General features: G+C 33.5%; 1 protein-coding gene across 1 annotated transcript in view; it reads right to left on the bottom strand.

Moving 5' to 3' along the window:
- The window catches only part of LOC134694950 (uncharacterized), a 142502-nt gene that overhangs the window by 92152 nt on the left and 28348 nt on the right, over positions 1-22002 (bottom strand). Inside the window, exons 18-44 of the mRNA XM_063556066.1 lie at positions 21235-21432; positions 20483-20689; positions 19537-19674; positions 18608-18772; positions 17414-17563; positions 16669-16761; positions 15890-16037; positions 15185-15324; positions 14648-14865; positions 14033-14225; positions 13415-13597; positions 12810-13007; positions 12218-12431; positions 11212-11561; positions 10293-10523; positions 9709-9852; positions 8567-8735; positions 8187-8362; positions 7284-7545; positions 5880-6073; positions 5483-5569; positions 3613-3852; positions 2866-3027; positions 2365-2533; positions 1857-2035; positions 1165-1320; positions 323-436 (exon numbers count right to left, since the gene is read on the bottom strand). Coding sequence (XP_063412136.1) covers positions 323-436; positions 1165-1320; positions 1857-2035; positions 2365-2533; positions 2866-3027; positions 3613-3852; positions 5483-5569; positions 5880-6073; positions 7284-7545; positions 8187-8362; positions 8567-8735; positions 9709-9852; positions 10293-10523; positions 11212-11561; positions 12218-12431; positions 12810-13007; positions 13415-13597; positions 14033-14225; positions 14648-14865; positions 15185-15324; positions 15890-16037; positions 16669-16761; positions 17414-17563; positions 18608-18772; positions 19537-19674; positions 20483-20689; positions 21235-21432 — 4878 coding nt within the window. The remainder of the gene's footprint in view (positions 1-322; positions 437-1164; positions 1321-1856; positions 2036-2364; positions 2534-2865; positions 3028-3612; positions 3853-5482; positions 5570-5879; positions 6074-7283; positions 7546-8186; positions 8363-8566; positions 8736-9708; positions 9853-10292; positions 10524-11211; positions 11562-12217; positions 12432-12809; positions 13008-13414; positions 13598-14032; positions 14226-14647; positions 14866-15184; positions 15325-15889; positions 16038-16668; positions 16762-17413; positions 17564-18607; positions 18773-19536; positions 19675-20482; positions 20690-21234; positions 21433-22002) is intronic.

The raw sequence follows: 22002 nt of genomic DNA, 5'->3' as shown, positions 1-22002 counted from the left end.
TATCCCTTTTACATTGAACATTTTGAAAATATATTATTGATATCAAATAAATACATCATCTGCAGTGTGCGAGTTGATATATATGTATTTTTATCAACTAAATAGATGATTTTTTACTCCACTAAATTAATCAATGAGTGATGGATTTCTCTGTGAAGAAATGTAGTTGAATAAACTACACAGAGAACAATAGCGATTGTATTTATTCAATGAATAAATAGAAAAGACCAATGTTTAAATACCTTGACCAAGAGGAGATAACTCATTGGAAAACTTTCATTTGGTTTGCAATAAATAAACTATGGAAAGTAATTTCGCCTACCTTCTCCACATAATCCTGTTGGTATAATGAGTCCCTCTGTTTCACAATAGTAACCACCAGGACAAATTGTACATTCAGAACTCATCTTCAAGTTCGTTGCATTTGAGTAGGTTCCTAAAAAAAATTATACATGCAAAACTTATTTTCAAGTTGTTATGTTTAATAAGTTCAGTAATTATTCAATCAGAATTCATCTTTAAATTTGTTGTGTTTGCAAAAGCTAGTGGATAAAAACTCTGTAAGAATTCATTTTTAACATGTTACATTTAAACAAGTTAAATGTGCGTTCTTTGATAAGGTTCTTTTTATAATTGTTTTGTTTGTGTTTGAGAGAATGCACAGATGTGGAGGTCAACTTTAATAGTGTTTACATGCTATTACTTTTTTATATTGTTTTCAACTGCATACTATTCTATTTTATTATTCTTCTGATTAAAAATAAACATTGTTGAAATCTGAATGTCTTTTTTTTTGTTGGTCTCATTTATGTATACCCCTACATCTCCTGTCATGTTTAACCTTTGCAGTGCGTTAATATTCAATGCTTAAGAAAATTTAGTCTACTTATAAGGAACTGAAGGTGCCGTGTCATTCTAAATTCCCCCCCCCCCCCCCCCCCCAAACCAAAAATAAAAAAAATCAGAATTAATTCCTAAGTCTTTATAGGTGTCAAATCTGAATTCCAACAATAAGATTCTATTCTGGAGTCCAGAAGAAGGTCCTTCCCCCCTTTCACTTACAAAGTCATCTAGTATATTTAAAATGAAAGCATAAAGAGGAATCCAATTACTTTGTAAGTTCAAAGTATTTTATTTATATACTAGTCAATAAATGTTTCCTACCATTTGGACACAGCGTGGGTATAGCACTTCCTGTTGGACAGTAGGCACCCATTGGACAGTCCAGGAATGTAGCCAGGTCAGAACTTTCTGGACAATAGTATCTCTCCTGACAGAATCCCTCTGGATCTAATAAAGCAAGCTGTCCACAATAGTAACCTGAAATATATTTATTTATTATAAACTTAGTGGTAAATACAAATTAATTGTATAGGTAATATAATCAATGACTATAGTTTTGTATCAACCACCCGTGATGATATCCATATCAATCACATATTCAAAAAATTTATCAGACCCCTAATCTGCATTAGGTCATGTCACCATGAAAAATATCATGTTTTGTTCAATATCACACACCAAATCAACCCTCAACACAATATAATCCCTCAATCAAAGCTCTTCTGATTGTATTGGTGTCTCAGATCGATACAATGTCCCTTTGGTATCGTTCACCTGTCTTTTTGACAAAGGTGTGTTATTGAAAAGTCATATGATACTCTCTATACATCACCACTGATTGAAAATCTAATATTCAATTGTCTGAAAATCACTTACACAGTACAACTCCACATTATGAAGTTCCAGATCAAATATAACATCCTGCCTCAATCCGTAAAATTATTGAAAGTATGGACAGATAGGAATTGGCATATCCCAGCCAATCAATGAGTTGGAATATAACAAGACATTACCTGCAGTACAATTGACGCATTCACTTTCTGCAATCAGTTTGGTCATGTTTGAGTATGTTCCTTTTGGACATTTGACCGGTTCAGTGGTCTGGATTGGACAATAGTGACCAGTTGGACATTCATCAGCATCTGTTCCTTGATTAGGTGTTGCAGTCATGGCCCCTTGTCGGCAGTAGTATCTGAAAAATGACATTTGGATTTGGAAATAATCATCAGAACAATAAGACACAGTCAGCTATTTTATTCATTCTGTTTAATTTTTTAAAATAAGTTCTGCATGCAAGAGTTGACATAGTTAACAGTCTCAAAACAAGTAAATGTTGGCAAGATTTGTCATGGTGCTTCAATGTTACACTGTGAACACTAAAAGACTTCAAAAAACCTATCTAACTCCATCTGTAGACATGTGTAGTTCCTTTCTATTTCTTGTGGGACAGAGGTAACTAGTGGCTTTCTGTGAGAGCATGTATAAGGGACAAGTAACATGGTATAGTTCTTGAACACCTACCCTGCAGAACAAATCTTGGAATAATCCGTCTGGGCTTGTAAATCACAATAATATCCTCCCGGACACAAGAGACAGTCAGACTCCATCTGTAGACCTGTGTAGTTACTGTATGTTCCTGTGGGACAGGGGTACTCATTATCATACTTTGTACCATTTGGACAGTAATAGCCTGAAATGAAAATAATAGGGTATATTAACCTATATCGTTCTTTCGATGTATAAAGTTACTCTGATTAACATTGCTTTGATAAACTCTGTCAAATATTTTTATGATATAAAGGATTAAATTTAACGCTCTTAATAAACAGTAATAGGTGTTGGTCAAGAATCCATCAAAAATATTTTGTTGGGCTTATTTATATTGAAAACAGTCTAGCTGAAAAAAAATTTCAAATTTGTGTAAAAAGAGAATTACTAGGTCTATGGCAAATGTATCAGATAAAAATAGTACAGGAAAAATACTTTTTAAATTTTTTTTTTAATAGAAATCATTTTACCAACCTTCAAGACAAACAGAACTGTTATACAATACTACTGGTGCTTTGACATTGTCACAGAAGTAACCAGTAGGACATACTTTACAGGTTCCCTGTTCAGTCTCATCTTGGTAAGTTCCTGAATCACATCTGATTGGCTGATGGCTTCCTTCTGGGCAGTAATGGCCTATAATTACAAGTAAAGAGTAATATTTAAGCCCATAACATTTCATTTTTTGTTGTTTTTTCTACTAAGTAATTTTTACTTTCTTATTGTAAATGATGATCAAACAGGGGTCACTATACAATGTAAAGCGAGTGGCTTTGTTGCTGATTTTTGTACCCCTAAGATTCCGGGTTTCGAAAAAACCTCCAAGGAGAAGTTTATGTCTCCGTCTATTTTCAGTATAATTCTGTGTGTTGTTCCCTGGTCAAATACTCCATATTTTTCATCTAGAAATTGACTATGGCTTTTTACTACTTTATATATATTCACTCATTCAGTAAAATTGGGCCTGCATGTATATAATTTATGTAATAGAATATCACTGCATGAGTGTGAAGCCTCTTATTGACTTTTTGATAACAATCTAAAGGCGATATATCGCAACATACCTTGTGGACTGGTGTATTCTCCTGGTGTTGTTATATTCATTCCAGTAGGACAATAATATCCAACAGTACAAGGACCTGATGCTGCAGGGTTCCCGTACCCAGCACAGTAATACCCTTGTAGACAGGTGTGACAGTCATAGACATGTGTGACACTTACCTTGTGGACAGGTGTATTCTCCTGGTGTTGTTATATTCATTCCAGTAGGACAATAATATCCTACAGTACAAGGCCCTGATGCTGCAGGGTTTCCATACCCAGCACAGTAATACCCTTGTAGACAGGTGTGACAGTCAGACAGGTCAGTACTTCCTGTTGTGTTGAGGTAAGTCCCTGGGGGACAGTTGGTACCACTTGGACTACCAATAGGACAATACTGACCCATTGGGCATACATCACCTGGAATTTATGGGAAAATGTATTACTATATAATGTTATTAAAGGATCTACATGTATAAAAATGATCTTTGATAAATTAAAAATCATACTTAAGCATAGAGTTGAATTAAATTATTTAAAAAAAAAACTATTTTGCATGATAGCCAGTACAGCTGTTGCTAAAAGTCAACAGTAGTTTCATGAATTCTCCTTTATGAGCTTTAAGAATTAATTTTTCAGAAATATCAATTATCCTAGAAGCCACTGTCAAATACATTACCAATTTCACCCTAATTTACACAAGAGTGCACACACTGAAATGTCTCGCCTTCTTTACTAATCATTGATATTATGTTGATAGTCCTAAGTATATTTGCTTTATTACAACTGTCACATAAACTTAACAATAACCAAGATAGCTAAACAAAGACCAATGAACCATGAAAATGAGGTCAAGGTCAGATGAACCATGCCAGACAGACATGTACAGCTAACAATGCTTCCATACAACAAATATAGTTGACCTGTTACTTATAGTTTCATAAAAATAGACCAAAACACAAAAACTTAACACTGTGCAATGAACCGTGAAATTGAGGTCATAGTCAAATAAAACCTGTGGGACTGACATATAGATCATAATATATTTCCATACAACAAATACATTTGACTTTTGGCATACAATATTAGATAAAAAGACAAAAAATTAAAAACTTAACTTTGACCACTGAACCATGAAAATGAGGTCAAGGTCAGATGACATCTGCCCGCTAGATCATACACCTTACAATCATTCCATACAACAAATATAGTAGACCTATTGCATAAAGTCTGAGAAAACAGACCAAAACACAAAAACTTAACTATAACCACTGAACCATGAAAATGAGGTCAAGGTCAGATGACACCTGCCAGTTGGACATGTACACCTTACAGTCCTTCCATACACCAAATATACTAGCCCTATTGCTTATATTATCTGAGATATGGACTTGACCACCAAAACTTAACCTTGTTCACTGATCCATGAAATGAGGTCAAGGTCAAGTGAAAACTGTCTGACGGGCATGAGGACCTTGCAAGGTACGCACATACCATATATATTTATCCTATTACTTATAATAAGAGAGAATTCAACATTAAAAAATTTCTGAACTTTTTTTACAAGTGGTCACTGAACCATGAAAATGAGGTCAAGGACATTGGACATGTCACTGACAGAAACTTCGTAACATGAGGCATCTATATAAAAAGTATGAAGCATCCAGGTCTTTCACCTTCTAAAATACAAACCTTTTAAGAAGTTAAATAATGCCGTCGCCGCCGGATCACTATCCCTGTGTTGAGCTTTCTGCAACAAAAGTTGCAGGCTCGACAAAAATACAATGGGACAAAAAATATCCTCATATATAGCTGGTTATTAATGCACGCCTGACGAAATATGTGAGAGTGGAAAATATTTGATGTAATTTCAATAAATCTGGCTCACAGGTTATGCTGTAATATGGATCAAAAGTACATACCAACTCAGATATAGAAACAAAGACAAACAAGAATACATGGTCCAGATAGCTGGATTGGTACAAAAAAAAAGGTTGTATGGTCTGGACTTTGTTGTCTAGCTAAAACAAACAATAAAACAAATACTTACCATAAGCCTGACCTACTGGTGTGGGTGTAGATGATCCTCCATTACAATAATATCCTGCTGAACACAGACCAGTCTCATTGGATAAACCTGAAATAAAAGTCATTTTCTTTGTCATAAAATGTCCTGCATCTGCAAAATTAAATTTTGTGAGCACATTGAATTATAATTCTATTGTTATTAAATTTTTGAAACCTTTAGTTTTTAAACCAAATGTTGTTTTACCTTTTTTATTCCCTCATAATTGACTAAAATGATTTTAAATTGTCCAACTACTTTCAAATGGTCATGCAGTGTTACAAAATATTCAATTCATTGTCTAATTTAACTTTGTTGTCCAAGATTTGAAAGAATACAAGAAATTTATGGCAAAGATGGGCAAGAAGGCAATACATATTACCATTATTGTCACAATAGTATCCGGGTGTACAAGGTGTCTGTGTAGAGCTACCATTAGGACAGAAGTTGCCTGCCTGACACTCTCCTCCTTGGGCGACCACATTAGGTTCTGCAAACTCTGATCCTTCTATACAGTACCAGCCACCATTACATTCTCCTGTTGGCATGGCGAGTCCTTGGGTTTCACAGTAATATCTGAAAGACAAAAATATAAACTTATGGAAAGTTCAAAACTTATTTTGAATATTTTTCATTAGTACATGTATGTCGTTCATTTTTTTACATAAATAAGGCCGTTAGTTTTCTTGTTTGAATTGTTTTACATTGTCTTATCTGGGCCTTTTATAGCTGACTATGCGGTATTGGCTTAGCTCATTGTTGAAGGCTGTACGGTTACCTATAGTTGTTAATGTTTGTGTCATTTTGTTCTTTTGTGGATAGTTGTTTCATTGGCAATAATACCACATCTTCTTTTTTATATGTCATACAAAATATCAATTAAATATACTTTTGTATCATCTCAACAGTTCTTTGATTTGAAAGAACTTTTATACATGTAATAATTGTGAAAATCAATACATCAATAAGGTTTTAACCAATGATTAGAAACATTAAGGTGGTACCCAACACTTTCACTCAAATTAATTTGGCTCGTTTAATTTTCATAAAATTTTGTCAAAGTATTTACTTTAACACTTTAACAAAAATATAAAAATTTAAAAAAATTTGAACCAACCGTTTTGTCAGAAAAATTACACTGGTTATATAGCAATTTGACAAACACCAATTTTGATCATTGATGAGTAGCTTAATATTCCTTTTACAACACAACGTAATTAAAACGTTAAGCTGACTTTACAGATTTATCTCCCTGTAGTGTTAGGTACCACCTTAAGTCAATTCCAAATACACAAATTGAGGCTCCAGGGAGTCTAAATTTCTAACTGGCATAGTTGCAATGGGAAATAATATGTAGCAGTGACAAAAAGATTGTGACCAGGTTTAATTGAGATCCCTTTGGAGAACATATAAAAAAAGTTATTAAAGGACAATTATCTACTAGGGTACAATTCATAATTTACTTATAAAAAATATTTTCCTCAGAACAAAGTGTCTATTATCAGTTTCAATAAGTTTGCCTAAAACACAAAATTGGGTAAAAAAAATCCATTCAGGGACATTACAATCATTTACTGTAAATTCAGAAATTTTTGCGTACATTTATCATGCGATTTTGTCATTTTAGACTTAAACGCTATTTTAATTTTTACGATTTTGAGAAAAATCCTGTTAAATTCATATGAAATATTTCAAAATGCGAGTTTAAATTATTGCGTTTACAACTCAGTCGCATTTTTCTCAATAATAAAAACCTCGCATTAATTTCTGAATTTACAGTACTCACCCTGGTGGACAAGCAGTACAATCCGTAGCCTGATCCTGTCCTGTGTTATTGTTGTATTTCCCTGTAGGACATGGATTGGCATAGGGTAGCTCTGAATTGATTGGACACCAGTATCCCATGGGGCAAGGTTCTGGACTGGAGGTACCCACTAAACAGTAGTGTCCCAATGGACAATTATAACATGATGCCATCCCTGTCTGGTTGGTGTATTTCCCTGCTGGGCATGGTGTAGGACCCTGTGATCCAATCTCACAGTATGATCCTGAAAGTAACATAGATCAATGGCATAAAAAAAATTACCAGTGTAAATTGATTTTAAAATTGCACATATTTCTTTGACAGAAAATACAATAAAATGTATACTGTAAATTCAGAAATTATTGCGATTTTGTCATTTTAGACTTAAATGCAATTTTAATTTTTACGATTTTGAGAAAAATCTTGTTAAATTCATATGAAATATTTCAAAATGCGAGTTTAAATTATTCTGTTTACAACTCAGTCGCATTTTTCGCAATAATAAAAACCTCTCATTAATTTCTGAATTTACAGTATGCCAAAAATATCTTATTGATAATATATAAATACAAAAGTAAATGGACATGAAATAATCATGTTGATGCTGAAGAATACTGTAAAATCAGAAACTTCCTTGCAGATTGCAATTATTACCTGATGTAAAGAAATGTGAGATTAATTATATAGATTTCAGGAAATTCTTCATACTAGTAATGCTGTGTCATTTTAACATGTTTTTTATTTAATTTTGTTAATCTTATCCTTTTACAATAATAAAAAAAAAAAAAATGTTCAAAGTTTTGTGTTTTTTTTTAATGTAAAAATAGCTGCTCATAGTCTATGCATCCTTAATAAATAGCGAGAGTGATAGTTGGTTTGACATACCTGCAGGACATATATCTCCAAAGGTTTCATTGACAGGTGTTGGTTCAGGTGATTTAGCGCTACAATAGTACCCAGCAGTACACTGTGGTCCTTTGTCAGTCATGTTCTGACTGGGACAGTAGTACCCTCCATCACAACTTGTACAGGCAGCCTCAGATTGTAGCTTGATCGAAAATCTGCAATAAATGAATAAAGTTAAGGCTGGTTCAAAATTAAGTTAGGAAGCATATTTCTATTACTCAAGTGATTCACAATATAACATTTATCTTATATTGTACCATTCTTAAAAAGGTGTCCAATGGAACGCTCTATTAAAGACAACATAAATGATAGAAATCACCCAAAAGTTATCAGCATGGTGACCTTTGTGATGTACTTACCCATAAGTTCCAGCTGGACAGGATGTTGGTAGAGAACTCTGCTGTGGACAGTAATGACCTTTAGGACAAACACCAGAAATGATTCCAGGGTCATCACCAGGGGTAACCACTCCAGATCCATATTGTGAGAAATGTCCTGCTTGTATAGGGCCTGTCACATTGGTAAGAGCTATGGAAAGAATTAAACTTGGAATTAAAAACATGCAATGGTATTAAAAACAAATCTGCATCAGCTAATGTGTTCGATGGGGAAAAAATGGAAAAAAATAAACTGTGAAGCTCTCAAGTAATTTTTTGCTATTTTGAAAACTAATAGACATTTATACGCAAAAAGTCTGGGTTCTTTTTGTGACTTTGTGGGTACCAATTTCCTTGGGTTGGTGAAAAAGTCTACTTAATATTTCACAGATATTGTGAAAATCTGCATATAATATTTAAAGAAAAGGAGTAAGTTCAGTAAGACCTCTTTTTGGCCCCAAATTTATCAGTTTAAAATAATAGCTATAATGTAAACTATTAACTATTTATTGGAAAGTAGAATACTTCTACTACATAAATATGGGTTGTTTTTTACAATACAATGCCCATTTATCGGGTAATAGCATCATTCAGACATGGTAAATTACAGAAATCTTCACAATTTTAGCATTTCCAGTAAATTTGGGATGGTTTTTGTCTTTTTTTTGGTGTTCATTCTTAATATTTAAATGTAAGTTGCATTTGATGATAATACATAACATATATAAAGATTAAGGATGAACACGGATGCAGCCACTTTCATTTTTGATAAACATTATCTGACAAGTGGCATATTTGATAGATTTTTCATATTTAAGCTTGAATATGAGCGTCTGATATGACTAAATCAATTCAAATCTTTCACACAAACTAATTGAATGGACTGAAGTTTTTAAAAAGTGTACAAAATTTTTCATCAGATGAACCTGAAATTTGAGGCCAAAATTGGCCCTTACCTACTCCTTTATACATCTTTGAACAATAAATATATATCCACATAATCTATGAGAATTAGTGTCCAACCAATAATAATGAATCAACATCCTTAAAGTTTATGAATTTCAAGAAAAAAAACACTTAATTAAATGTTAAAATAATGCTTATATTTCTGCAGTAAATCATACCTGTAGTTTCACAGTAATATCCTCCATCACATGTCGTACAGTCTGTTTCAGCCTCCAGACCCTCACGGTTACCATAGGTTGCCACAGGACAGGCCTTGGGTTGACGTAATTGTTGAGCTAATGTACTAGCTGGGCAGTAATATCCTGAAATTATAAAAATAAACATCAAATTCAATAAAATACAATATAAATCAAAAATTATTTATGATGTTTTTACTTCTGCGAAAAATTAGGACACGATAGATTTTGAAAAATTTGAACTTGCATTTCAAATTTTGATAGTAATAATTGTATGCAACATTTCCTGACATTGTAAAAATTCATGTCATTTCACATTTTTACTGTTGACTTTTAATAATACATGTACATGCAAAAATTTCTGAATCCAATTTTTAATGTATCAGTATTCTTCTTTTAATAAAAATAAAATTCTTCTTGCTTTCATAGCTTCACAGAGAAAATTATGCCAAACTTGTGATTGTTTTTCAAATACTGTTAAATAATAACAATAATTGTACCAACTGCCTGCGTAGCAAAAGTCAAACCAGTACAATCTGGAATTGTTGTCATGAAACACATCTTACCTTGTGGACATATTTGTGGTGCGACACCAGGATAACACATATAGCCAGCAATACACAAGGTACACACAGACAGACCAGTATTGTTGGCATAGTAACCAATAGCACATTGTTGTGGTGCATCACTTCCTGTTGGACAGATGTGATAGAGTGGACAGATGTCACCCTCGGTACTGTTGACAGGGTCGGGAATCCAGGATCCTGTTGTGCAATAATATCCTGCATCACAATCACCTGTGTAAAGACAAATCAAAAATTTGAATCGAATGCAAATCGAATTCGCTTATTGCGTTCACACACTCTCCTTTTTTTAATTCGAATAAGTCAATTTTGCATTAGAAATACGTTTTTGTTAATATGAATTAATAGCTAACGTTGTAAATCGAATTGTCGCGCATTTTAATTCCAATTACAATTGACGTTAGGACGTAAAAAGTTTCGAATGCGAATTAAACTAATTCGAATTAGTTAATGCAAATTGAATTCGAATTACGCGTGAACGCAACATAATATTATCATGTAAAATAAATGTACTTTGAATTTTTCTTTTTTAAATTATTTGCTAGCTTATAAGATTATTTGAAACTGTGCAAAAATCTTTTATCATTTCTTGTAAAGTAGAGTTTGTACCACAATGTTTTATTTAACAGTTAATGCTTGCAAGGTTAATGGGAAGCTGTTATTTTTTTCAAATAAGTAGTCTTATGTTATGATCAATAAAAATATTTTTTTGTATAGTCATAGATAAACAAAGATAAAACCTATTCAAAACTTTGACACCTTCAAAATAAATTCAGTTTATCAAGTAAAACTGACATATTATTATATTAAAATGTTATTTTCTTGAATTAACTTTTATTTACATTGAAATCTTTAAACAAAAACCCACATCAATCATAGTCAAAATAACATTGTCACCTACCAGAAACATCAGTGAGTGCTGTGTCGTTACAATACGTCCCAGGATCACATGGTAGACATGCTGCTGCCTCTGATGTGCCTCCTCTGTCAGGGTTATACGTCCCTCGCGGACATGGTGTCATCACAGCAGTACCAGCCAGACAGTAGTATCCAGGATGACAGGTGTCTCCATAAGTTATTATTGTCTTGTTTCCGGCTGTATCATTGTTATATACGGGATCATCAGACAAGGCGTTCCCGTAACAAATGTGTCCAGCTTTACACGGTCCTGTTACGTTCACAGAACCACGATCCTGACAGAATGATCCAGCTGGACAGTCAGTACAATTAAATATGTCTGTCATGTTCTCTCTGAAATTTAAGTTTTATATACTGTAAGTTCTTAATTATTAGCGGTATATCAATTTTGTGGGTATAGGAAAAAAACAAAATTTTTATGTTTAAAGTACAGATATCTATTTACTTATATAAAAACTTAAGCAAAACCACAAAGTTTATTTTTTTATTTTTCTTTAAATTCATGGAATCCCAAAAAATAAATGAATCAACAGTATTGATCATATAAAAACTTGTATTTTTAATTTTTTTATTGCAATATTTGTACGCAGCATTTACTGATATTGAAAATCATTATTCTTGCATTGATGTTTATTGTTATAAAAAATATAATAATACATTTCTGAATCTTCATTGCTTTAGACTATTTATATTAACAATCAATTGTTGATACCAATGTTTATGATTTTCAAGCAATTTTTCAAGAAAATTCTTTCAAGCTTAATGTCAATATCTGAAGCTGTAATTTACTATAAAAGCTATGCAACAGTTGATAAGGATAAAACATAGAGTCAAACTTCACTATAAAGACTCTTTTAAAGTGAATTTGTCATTTTCATTATTGATATATCTTGATAAGGTATCATAGGTTTCCGGCTGTTCTAAAAATTCATGTGACTCTAGTCAAAGAGTGTCTGCACTAACTGTAGCAACTTTTTCATTACATTTACCTATCAGAAAATGTTCCTGGTGGACAATCTAATGGTACATAAGTTCCATTTGCACAATATTTTCCAGCTGGACAAATGAAGAATTCTGTCATGGCTTTATTTGGACAGTAGGCTCCAGGTGGACACTCGAAACATTCAGCATAACCATGGTAAGGCATGAAAGTAGCTATCTCACACTCCTCCTGGGCTGTAGACCCATTTATAGCAAAGTGACCTGTAAAAGACATTGTTTTATGTTAATTATCTAAGATTATTTGTATACAAAATTTCTCCTATATATTGTTTTGTACATAAATCAGGCAGATTTCTTGTTTAAATTATTTTATATTTGTCATTTCCACACCTTTTAAAGCTTCTACTTTATTTGGGTCTCTGGTGCAGATTTGTTTCATTGGTTATCATACCACATCTTCTTATTCTTTAAAATTGATTATCTAAGGCAAATTTGACATGTTGGAGACCTGGATAATCAACACCAATATTTTTGCATTCTTTTAACTAGGTATTAGCATGTAGGATATTTGGTGCATTTCAAATGAACCTCTGCACGAAAATTTACGCATTACATTTAGTTACTTGTCCAAAATCTTACCTGGATCGGTCTCCCATTGGTATGGTACTTTAGCACTACCGTTACAAAAATGTCCTCCCCAGCACTGTCCTGTCGGTGCACCTCCGGCGACAGAGGAACAATAATATCCTTGGTCACAGTCCGTACAATCATAATCATTCACAGCTCCAGAGGTATTACTGTAAGTTCCTAATGGACATGGCGCTGCTTCATAGGAACCTAAAATTATAAATTATGTTGATATTAAAATTACAGTCAAACCTGTAAATAAATACACATTTGGCGTGATTTGGGATCAGACAATAATTATCTAAGAAGGGAGGTGACATTTTACTAGAGGTTCAAGACACACACATAATCATGACTACCGTGGGACAAAAAAAAAGTGACAAAAAAAAAGGATTTGGCTTGATAGAGGTTACTTTGATAAAGGTTACCTTATAGCCACTTTGACTGTTATTTTCACACCCTATGAATGCATATTCAGGTGTATTTTCTAAATGGTTTCACATTACTTTTTCTTTGTTCATACAAATTTTACATAAAAAAAAAACCAATAAACAATGTAACAATACAATTGGCATTAAAATAAACATTTTTTATAAATATTTTAGAACTTTTTGTACCTAGTACACAATATCCTCCTGCTGGACACAATGATCCAGTGACGCCATCTGTTGGTGATGAACTGGTAGCTCCAAGAATACAGATGTAACCAGGGTCACATGGAGCTCTGGGCTGGAGGAGACCTGGTGCATCACAATACTGTCCAGGGTCACAGAGGGGGCAGCTCTCCAGGGATGGTAGTCCTAGAAACAGAAATATACAAATTGTATACTGATGTATCATAGTTTAGCTATAGTTTAAACAGTATTTTATTCACTTAATTGTATTGGGTTTGGCAATAGGCAAAACCTAGGTAAGCCCTCTCCATGATGTATCTTATAGCACTGAAACTTGAGGATAACCATTTTGGCTTACCAATTCCTGCACTTTGAAAATTTTCTATATGCATTTAGGTAGGTAATTGCAGTAATCTTTAATTAATTGATTTTGTTTAACTTCACTTTCAACACTCTTTGCTATTTCATGGCTTCCAATTTTCATTGGCTTCAGCAGGAAAATTGTCAATCCTATTGTCTAATAAGATCTAATAAAGGAACTAGATGAACTACGAAGACCACTTGATCACAGTGGCCCAGTCTACATCAATGATGTCTTGATCAAATAAACATAATACATACCTGATACATTTCCATATCTTCCAATAGGACAAGGTTCTGGTTTGGAGGAGTTGGCAACACAGTAATATCCACGATCACAAAGGGTCTCAACACTGGATGCTATTGGACAATAATATCCAGCACTACAGGGTTTACAACTGGCTAGATCAGGGGTACCCTCAACATCAGTATAGGTTCCCTCTGGACACTGGGCCTGTAAAACGAATAACAGAATATGTTGTAAATTTGGAAATTTCATGTGACTTTTATTTTTTTTAAGAACTGACAAAATTGTGAGATCTTTTTTGTGATTTCAGTAAATGTAGTATACAAGTAATGTTCTCTAAATTTCAAAATTTTCTTTTTTACAAAACATATAAAATCATACTTTATTGAAATAAAACAAAATCACAATTTGCTTTGTATTAACAATGGAGCAAGTGCAAGTCTTTCAACTCGTTTGGTAAAATCAAATACCATGGGTTTATTTTTAATCATTCCCTGATATACATTTATCTTTAAGGAAGATGAGCCACGAAATAACAAAATTTTATTTCACAAAGAGGTTTGGCATTTACAATAGTGAAATTTAATATCAGGGAAAATAAGCCTTTTTATAGTAACCGTAAGTTTTACCTGTCTAGAACCATATGATCCAATCAGAGCTGGCACTGAGCCGTAAGTATTTGTTATATCAGTAGGGCAGTAGTATCCTTTCTCACATAGTCCCGTAGGCACTGACGATCCTTCCAAACAATAGTATCCAGCATCACAAGGAGCACAATCAGTCACGGCTGCTGCACCAACAGTCTTTCTGACCGTTCCTACTGGACAGTTGGTCTCCTCAACAGTAGCTGAAGAAAACAAAAAAATAATCATGAATCATGAAAAATTGAGCATTGTCTTTACTCTTCAATTAATTCAATTCATTGTCTTTGCAATTATTGATTTTTCACTAGTATGCATGATAGGGTACCATTAAAAATATTGTCTTCCAATGAGCAATGCGATAGAGTAAAACATCTTCCTCATTTGCCATTTCAACATTAAGTATATTAATACTAATCTAGGTAAAATAATGCGTTTTTTTTTTTTAAGGATTATTCAAATGGTTGTAATTTGTAATCTGTGGAATTTTGACTATCTATCAAGATTTGAGACTTATTTCTATACCTTCTAAACAGTATTTTCCAATAGTACATTGAGTGGCATCATTGAGAGTGGTTAGACCTGCCACACAATAAAGTCCTGCAGTACATCTCTTATCAGTTAACATGGCTTCCTCTGATGTGGTGGCATTGTCACAATAGTGTCTGAAATAACACAACAATAAGATAAAAATTAAATCGAAATTATTTTTTCATTAAATGATGAAACAATGTCTTCATTTGTATTTTACATCCAGTTTTTCTAATTTTCTAACGTAACAAAGAGGGGCATAAAGGGGAGGTATCTGTACGGAAGGAGGCAAATAAAATTGCCATTTCACAATGAACAACAATTAAAAATTTCTTGCATGTTGATCTTTTTAAGGCTGCACGTGAAATAAAATGGCAATACATGTTGCACGAAAATAACCCTTTATCACCCTCAACAAAGGCATTCACAACCTATGTATTGAATCTTAAAAGTGATAATTATTATAGATTATTGTTGGTCATCATAACTAGATAGATTTCTTTTTACATGAGCAGTTATGGCGAAAGTGAAAAAGGAATACAGTTGAGAATTTTGCCTATGACAACATTGAAATCTACATTCACAACAGCATGTGCGCCCTTAGTTTCTAGTTATAATTTTGCATTTCACTCTACTGTGAAAAGAAAGGAAAATAATAATAATACTTTTTACTGTGTGCCTACATGATAATAAACTTACCCGATTTCACAAACTTGACATATAGATTGGCCTGGTTCTGAATACCATCCCACAGTACAGTCTATAGGTGTGGTCGTTCCTGTACCCTGGGGACAGTTGAATCCCCCAGGACAATCGAAACAGTCAAACTGTCTTTTAGCTGGAGTGCCTGAAAGTAAAGTAAGCACTCCATAAATATTCAACTACGAGGTTGCATCCAAAATTTATTTCACTGAAGTTATTTGTGTAGAACTGTCTTTAAGTAGATGTGTCTATGTTATAACCCAAAATGATTGCTTTGAAGTTAGATATTTTTTGTAAAATATTGTTTTAACAATTATGCCTGAAAGTATATTAATCAATGCACGAATAGTAAGTAATTTATCTTGTGTAAAACCAATCTTTATTTACTTTGTTGGTGTCCTAAAAACACATTGTAAATTTCCAAAAAAATTATAAGCATCCAACTCCATAACAGTAGATATTAAGGCGACTAGCACAACTGGCAAATAATTATAAACCCCAGTTTACAGTAACCTGAATCTCAAACTCTGTCATCCAACAATCAATTTTAGTTTGATAATCAGAAACACTTTGTTTAATGGCCAGCTGTAGCCTGCCTCAGGGTGAAGTATTTTCTCGCTATGTTGAAGACCCATTAGAGGCCTTTGGTTGTTTTCTGCCCTTTAATTGTCTCATTGACACATTTTCAATTACCATTCTCAATTTTATACTGTAACCAAAAGAGCAAAAATAATTATCTCAAAGTTCATATTTTATTTTAACAAATATAAACTAACCTACGACAACCCCTAATGTATCTGCTCCATAAGGCATGTAAGTTCCAGCCTCACATTCAGTTGGTACATACACAGCAAACTCACAGTAATGTCCTGAAATACACATACAATAGTATTAAAATCCCTAATATCATTTTTGAAATATGAAATTTTGTGTACAGGTTAATTGTTTTATACTTGAAAAGGTAGATATTGTCACATGTTGTATTTCAAATTAAATTTTTACCCCCCCCTTTTTTTTGGTATTTATTGTCTTATTTTAGTAGTCTTTGGTGGTCACTATTGAGTTTATTGACATTTATGTAGGTTGTCTAAATATAGGAAATTTAGAACTTGCTATACAATTCATACGTTTAACTGTTATTCTAAAACTTGCTATACAATTCATACGTTTAACTGTTATTCTAGAACTTGCTATACAATTCATACGTTTAACTGTTATTCTATCAAGTGATCCAACACCAAGTGGTGATTGTGTGGTAAGGTAAAAACGAGTGGATACCGCTAGGTATTCACAGTTGTCAATAAATAAGAATATGGTGCCACAAAGGACAACATCACTCAAATGTCCTGAAGACGCCACGCGAAACATGTCAACCTAATAAACCAATACCATGCAGTAAAAACTTGAGTGTTGTTGTCTTTTGTGGCGACAAATTCTTACATTTGTGTAATTAACATAATCTTTGTAAATTCGGTAAAAAATTAGTTGAAAGGGCTTTTAATAAATAGATGGGAAACCTACCTAGTGTACAGTTTTTACACTGAGACTCGGCGTACAATCCTAGTCCATCGTTATAGGTACCGTTAGGGCAACCAAACTCTGTAGCAATTCTTGTCCCCTCAGGACAGTAAAACCCTGTCGGACATATCCCAGACACAGCACTATTTCCTCCTGTTAAAAGAACATAAATCAGACATGTTATTACTATTTCAGTTTTGCTTAAATACATATACTGTTGATTCATTAATATTTGTTGGATACCAATTTTTATGGATTTCATGGGTAAAGGAGAACCATAAATTTAAATGTTCAATGATTACAAATTTCTTAACGAATGTATGCAAACTCTGCCAAAACCACAAAATTTAATATCCATGAAAATGCATGTTATCCTCAAACCACCAATATTCGTACCCAAGAAAATAAATGAATCCACAGTAATATATACATTTGCAACTTGAGCACATGATAAACATGCATGTTGAATTTGTTGCAAGAATAAGATACAAATTATATTTAGTACCGTTTTGTATAAAATATTAGTATTTTGACATGGCTTCATTCATCATTCAATACAATCTATTTTTTAAAGTACTTACCATTACAATAATAGCCCTGGGTACATGGTGTACACTGTGAAGCATCATACAAGTCTGAAGCTGTAGAAAATGTTCCTGATGGACAAGGGTATGTACTGTCCGATGGTGTTTGTAGTGGACAGTGGTCAATGAAAGAGTATAGTTAGGTACTTACCATTACAATAATAACCCTGGGTACATGGTGTACACTGTGAAGCATCGTACAAGTCTGAAGCAGTAGAAAATGTTCCTGATGGACAAGGGTATGTACTGTCCGATGGTGTTTGTAGTGGACAGTGGTCAATGAAAGGGTATAGTTAGATACTCACCATTACAATAATAGCCCTGGGTACATGGTGTACACTGTGAAGCATCGTACAAGTCTGAAGCAGAAGAAAATGTTCCTGATGGACAAGGGTATGTACTGTCTGATGGTGTTTGTAGTGGACAGTGGTCAATGAAAGGGTATAGTTAGATACTCACCATTACAATAATAGCCCTGGGTACATGGTGTACACTGTGAAGCATCGTACAAGTCTGAAGCAGTAGAAAATGTTCCTGATGGACAAGGGTAAGTACTGTCCCATGGTGTTTGTAGAGGACAGTGGTCAATGAAAGGGTATAGTTAGATACTTACCATTACAGTAATAGCCCTGGGTACATGGTGTACACTGTGAAGCATCATACAAGTCTGAAGCTGTAGAAAATGTTCCTGATGGACAAGGGTATGTACTGTCCGATGGTGTTTGTAGTGGACAATAGAACCCAGGCTGACATGGCTGTGGTGGATTATCAGGCCATCCTGCAAAATAAAATAGGATTTATAAATTGTCATTCAAGATCTTTAAAGGCATTCTGGGTACTGTGGATTCATTTATTTTCGTGGATATCAATATTCATGGATTGCTGAAAAATCCCATATTCGTAGATATTTGATTTCGTGGTATTATCAATCTTTGTATACAAAACCTATCAAAATATTATATTCGTTGAACATTTGAATTCGCGGTTCACCTGTACTCATGAAACCCACAGGAATTGGTATCCAACGAATAACAATGAATCCACAGTAATATTTCAAAAGTAAAAAACAAACATTGTGATTGGCTAACAGCATTCCAGAACATAAGCAGTTTAAGCAACTAATGAGTTGATGCTGTATTCATAATTCATAATTACAAAATCATAAGCATTTTCGGGAATATTTTCCAATGCATCATACAAACTATTGTTGTTAGGTAAAAAACATCCTAAATCAAAGTTCTATAAATAAGCTGATGCTAATTTCATTTTGCTTACAATTTGAATCTACTGAAGGTAAATATCACCTGATATAGTGGGCAAAACATTTTTCTCTAATTGGTCATGTATGGTCAGATCATATGTTTTCATGAATTTGTGCTATGCATTCTTTTTCAATGGAATTTGTGACGTCACCATTCATTCTGGTGATGTCACAATACATTCTTAATTGTACGAAAACCCATTAGACGAGGATAAACAATCTGCTTGGCAAAGGACTTTTCCATAAATTTGTAAATTATTTATCAGTACATGTGACCTCACCTGAAGCCCAATCGCAATACATTCCCAGTGGACAAGTGCTGCATTCATCTGCAGACGTTAAGTTTGTACTGTTTGTATAAGATCCAGGTGGACAAGGAAACTGGTCGTCCACTATAGTTCCAGCTGGACAAAAATAACCTGTTTGAAGACAAAATATCATTAGTAAACAAATTAAACATGACAAATCCTTTGTAACTTGGCCTGGTCAAATTTATTCAATTCTATGCAGCTTAGCCTGGTCAAATTTATTCAGTTTTCACATGTTCAAATACACACATTATATGCAGCTTGGCCTGGCCAAATTTATTCAGTTTTCACATGTTTAAATACACACATTCTATGCAGCTTGGCCTGGCCAAATTTATTCAGTTTTCACATGTTCAAATACACACATTCTATGCAGCTTGGCCTGGCCAAATTTATTCAGTTTTCACATGTTCAAATACACACATTCTATGCAGCTTGGCCTGGCCAAATTTATTCAGTTTTCACATGTTTAAATACACACATTCTATGCAGCTTGGCCTGGCCAAATTTATTCAGTTTTCACATGTTCAAATACACACATTCTATGCAGCTTGGCCTGGCCAAATTTATTCAGTTTTCACATGTTCAAATACACACATTCTATGCAGCTTGGCCTGGCCAAATTTATTCAGTTTTCACATGTTTAAATACACACATTCTATGCAGCTTGGCCTGGCCAAATTTATCCAGTTTTCACAATGTCAAATCTACAAATTCTATGCAGCTTGGCCTGGCCAAATTTATTAAGTTCAAATCTACAAATGATGGAGACATTTATCTTATTATCATTGTACATAAATTAAGTTGCCAAAAATTCTTAACTAGTAACATCCACACTAAATACTCAAATTTTCTGTTCCAAAGTTGGAACATTGTTTTTTAATTATTATCATTTTTTTTTTGTCGAGTCAATTCTTACCATGCTTGCATGGCATTGTTGATGCAGTCTGGTTAATTTCAGGACAGGCAAAGCCTTTTTCACATGCTTTACAGTTGAGAGGGTGACCAGTATGTTCTGTTGGATTGTAGGTTCCTGGCTCACATGGGATTGGTGAAGTCCTAGGTTCTGACTGGGTTCCTGCTGGACAGTAAAATCCAGCTGGACATGCAGTACATTCACTGGCATCTGCAACAAAATAATTTTTACATTGCAGAAAGACAAGTTCTTAATTTCTATTAAGCCTTTATCACTGTGTAACTAAAAAATATTGTTTACACTTATATTTAGAGGTTTGCTTTTAACACTATTTGCATTTTTTCGTTCATTTGATACCTTGAGTTGTTGCATTGTGGTATTCTGCACCATTTTCTTTCATCTAATAAGTGTTTTACGAGATGGTATATGGAGTTTGCATATAAGAGAACAAATCCATGTGATTCAAATTATAAATGTAATCATGTCTCATAAATAAAAATATGTTTGTCTTTACCTATGAATAGTTATTTGTAGTTTTATTAGTGTGTAACCACATTTAAAAATGTGTACATAGTCTAAAATCCATTGGAAGTATGCTGGGTGTTATGGGCATGTCCATAAATTCTGAGTGTTATTGTGTTATAAAACCTGCTGACCAATCAGAAAGCTTGATTCATTTGAAGTTTGAATCAAATCTAATATAAGAAATCAACATGGTCTTTTTGGGCACGTGTACAGATGCTTAAATGACTTACTTTTATAACCAATATCAGGTCCATAAGTTCCTATGGGACAGGCATTCTGGAATCCTGATGCTTGATTTCCTACACAGAAGAATCCAGCTGGACATTCTATTCCGTCTGTTGTGGATCCTTGTTGACAGTACTTAGCTTCAGGACAGGGTTTACACAGGGAAACACTGGTGGCATTCATCTCATCAAGGTAGGTACCACCTGAAATAGGGATGTTATAGTATTATTGTATTGGCAATTTCAGTAATTGTGATAAGGTAGATTATGGAAAAATAAATCATATTTGATAACTTTATTCGCCTTATTCTTAAACATTTTTATTTCTGCTTCACATCATATGACTAACATTTCAGATTATCTTTGCACTTCTCCCGTGAATATTAACATCCTATCCCTCCCCCTCCAAAAACAAAAGAACAAACAGACAAGAAAAGGAAGAAAAATATAGAGAACTATGCTCATTCAGCTTATAAAGAACAATGAAGTTAACAGTTTACAAAAGGCAAAAACAAGAATGTGTCCCCAGTACACAAAATACAATAATACAATAATAATTCATTAACGTCTCACCATTAATAATACAGTATACACATTTCACATTATAAAAGTAAACCTTTTTAAAAATATTAATGCCATTCTAAAAGAATTATGAAAGACAGATTTATTTACAAATTTTCAAAAAGCAATTATAAAACAAAAAGTTAAATCATATAACATATTTACATCAATTATCGGTACAAAAAATGTCTTCTACAGTCTAAAATGAGTTTG

This window comes from Mytilus trossulus, chromosome 13 (genome assembly GCF_036588685.1).
Source record: "Mytilus trossulus isolate FHL-02 chromosome 13, PNRI_Mtr1.1.1.hap1, whole genome shotgun sequence".
In the NCBI taxonomy this organism is placed as follows: Eukaryota; Metazoa; Mollusca; class Bivalvia; order Mytilida; family Mytilidae; genus Mytilus; species Mytilus trossulus.
Note: the sequence above shows the minus strand (reverse complement) of the source record. Positions and strands in the feature narration are given on the sequence as shown.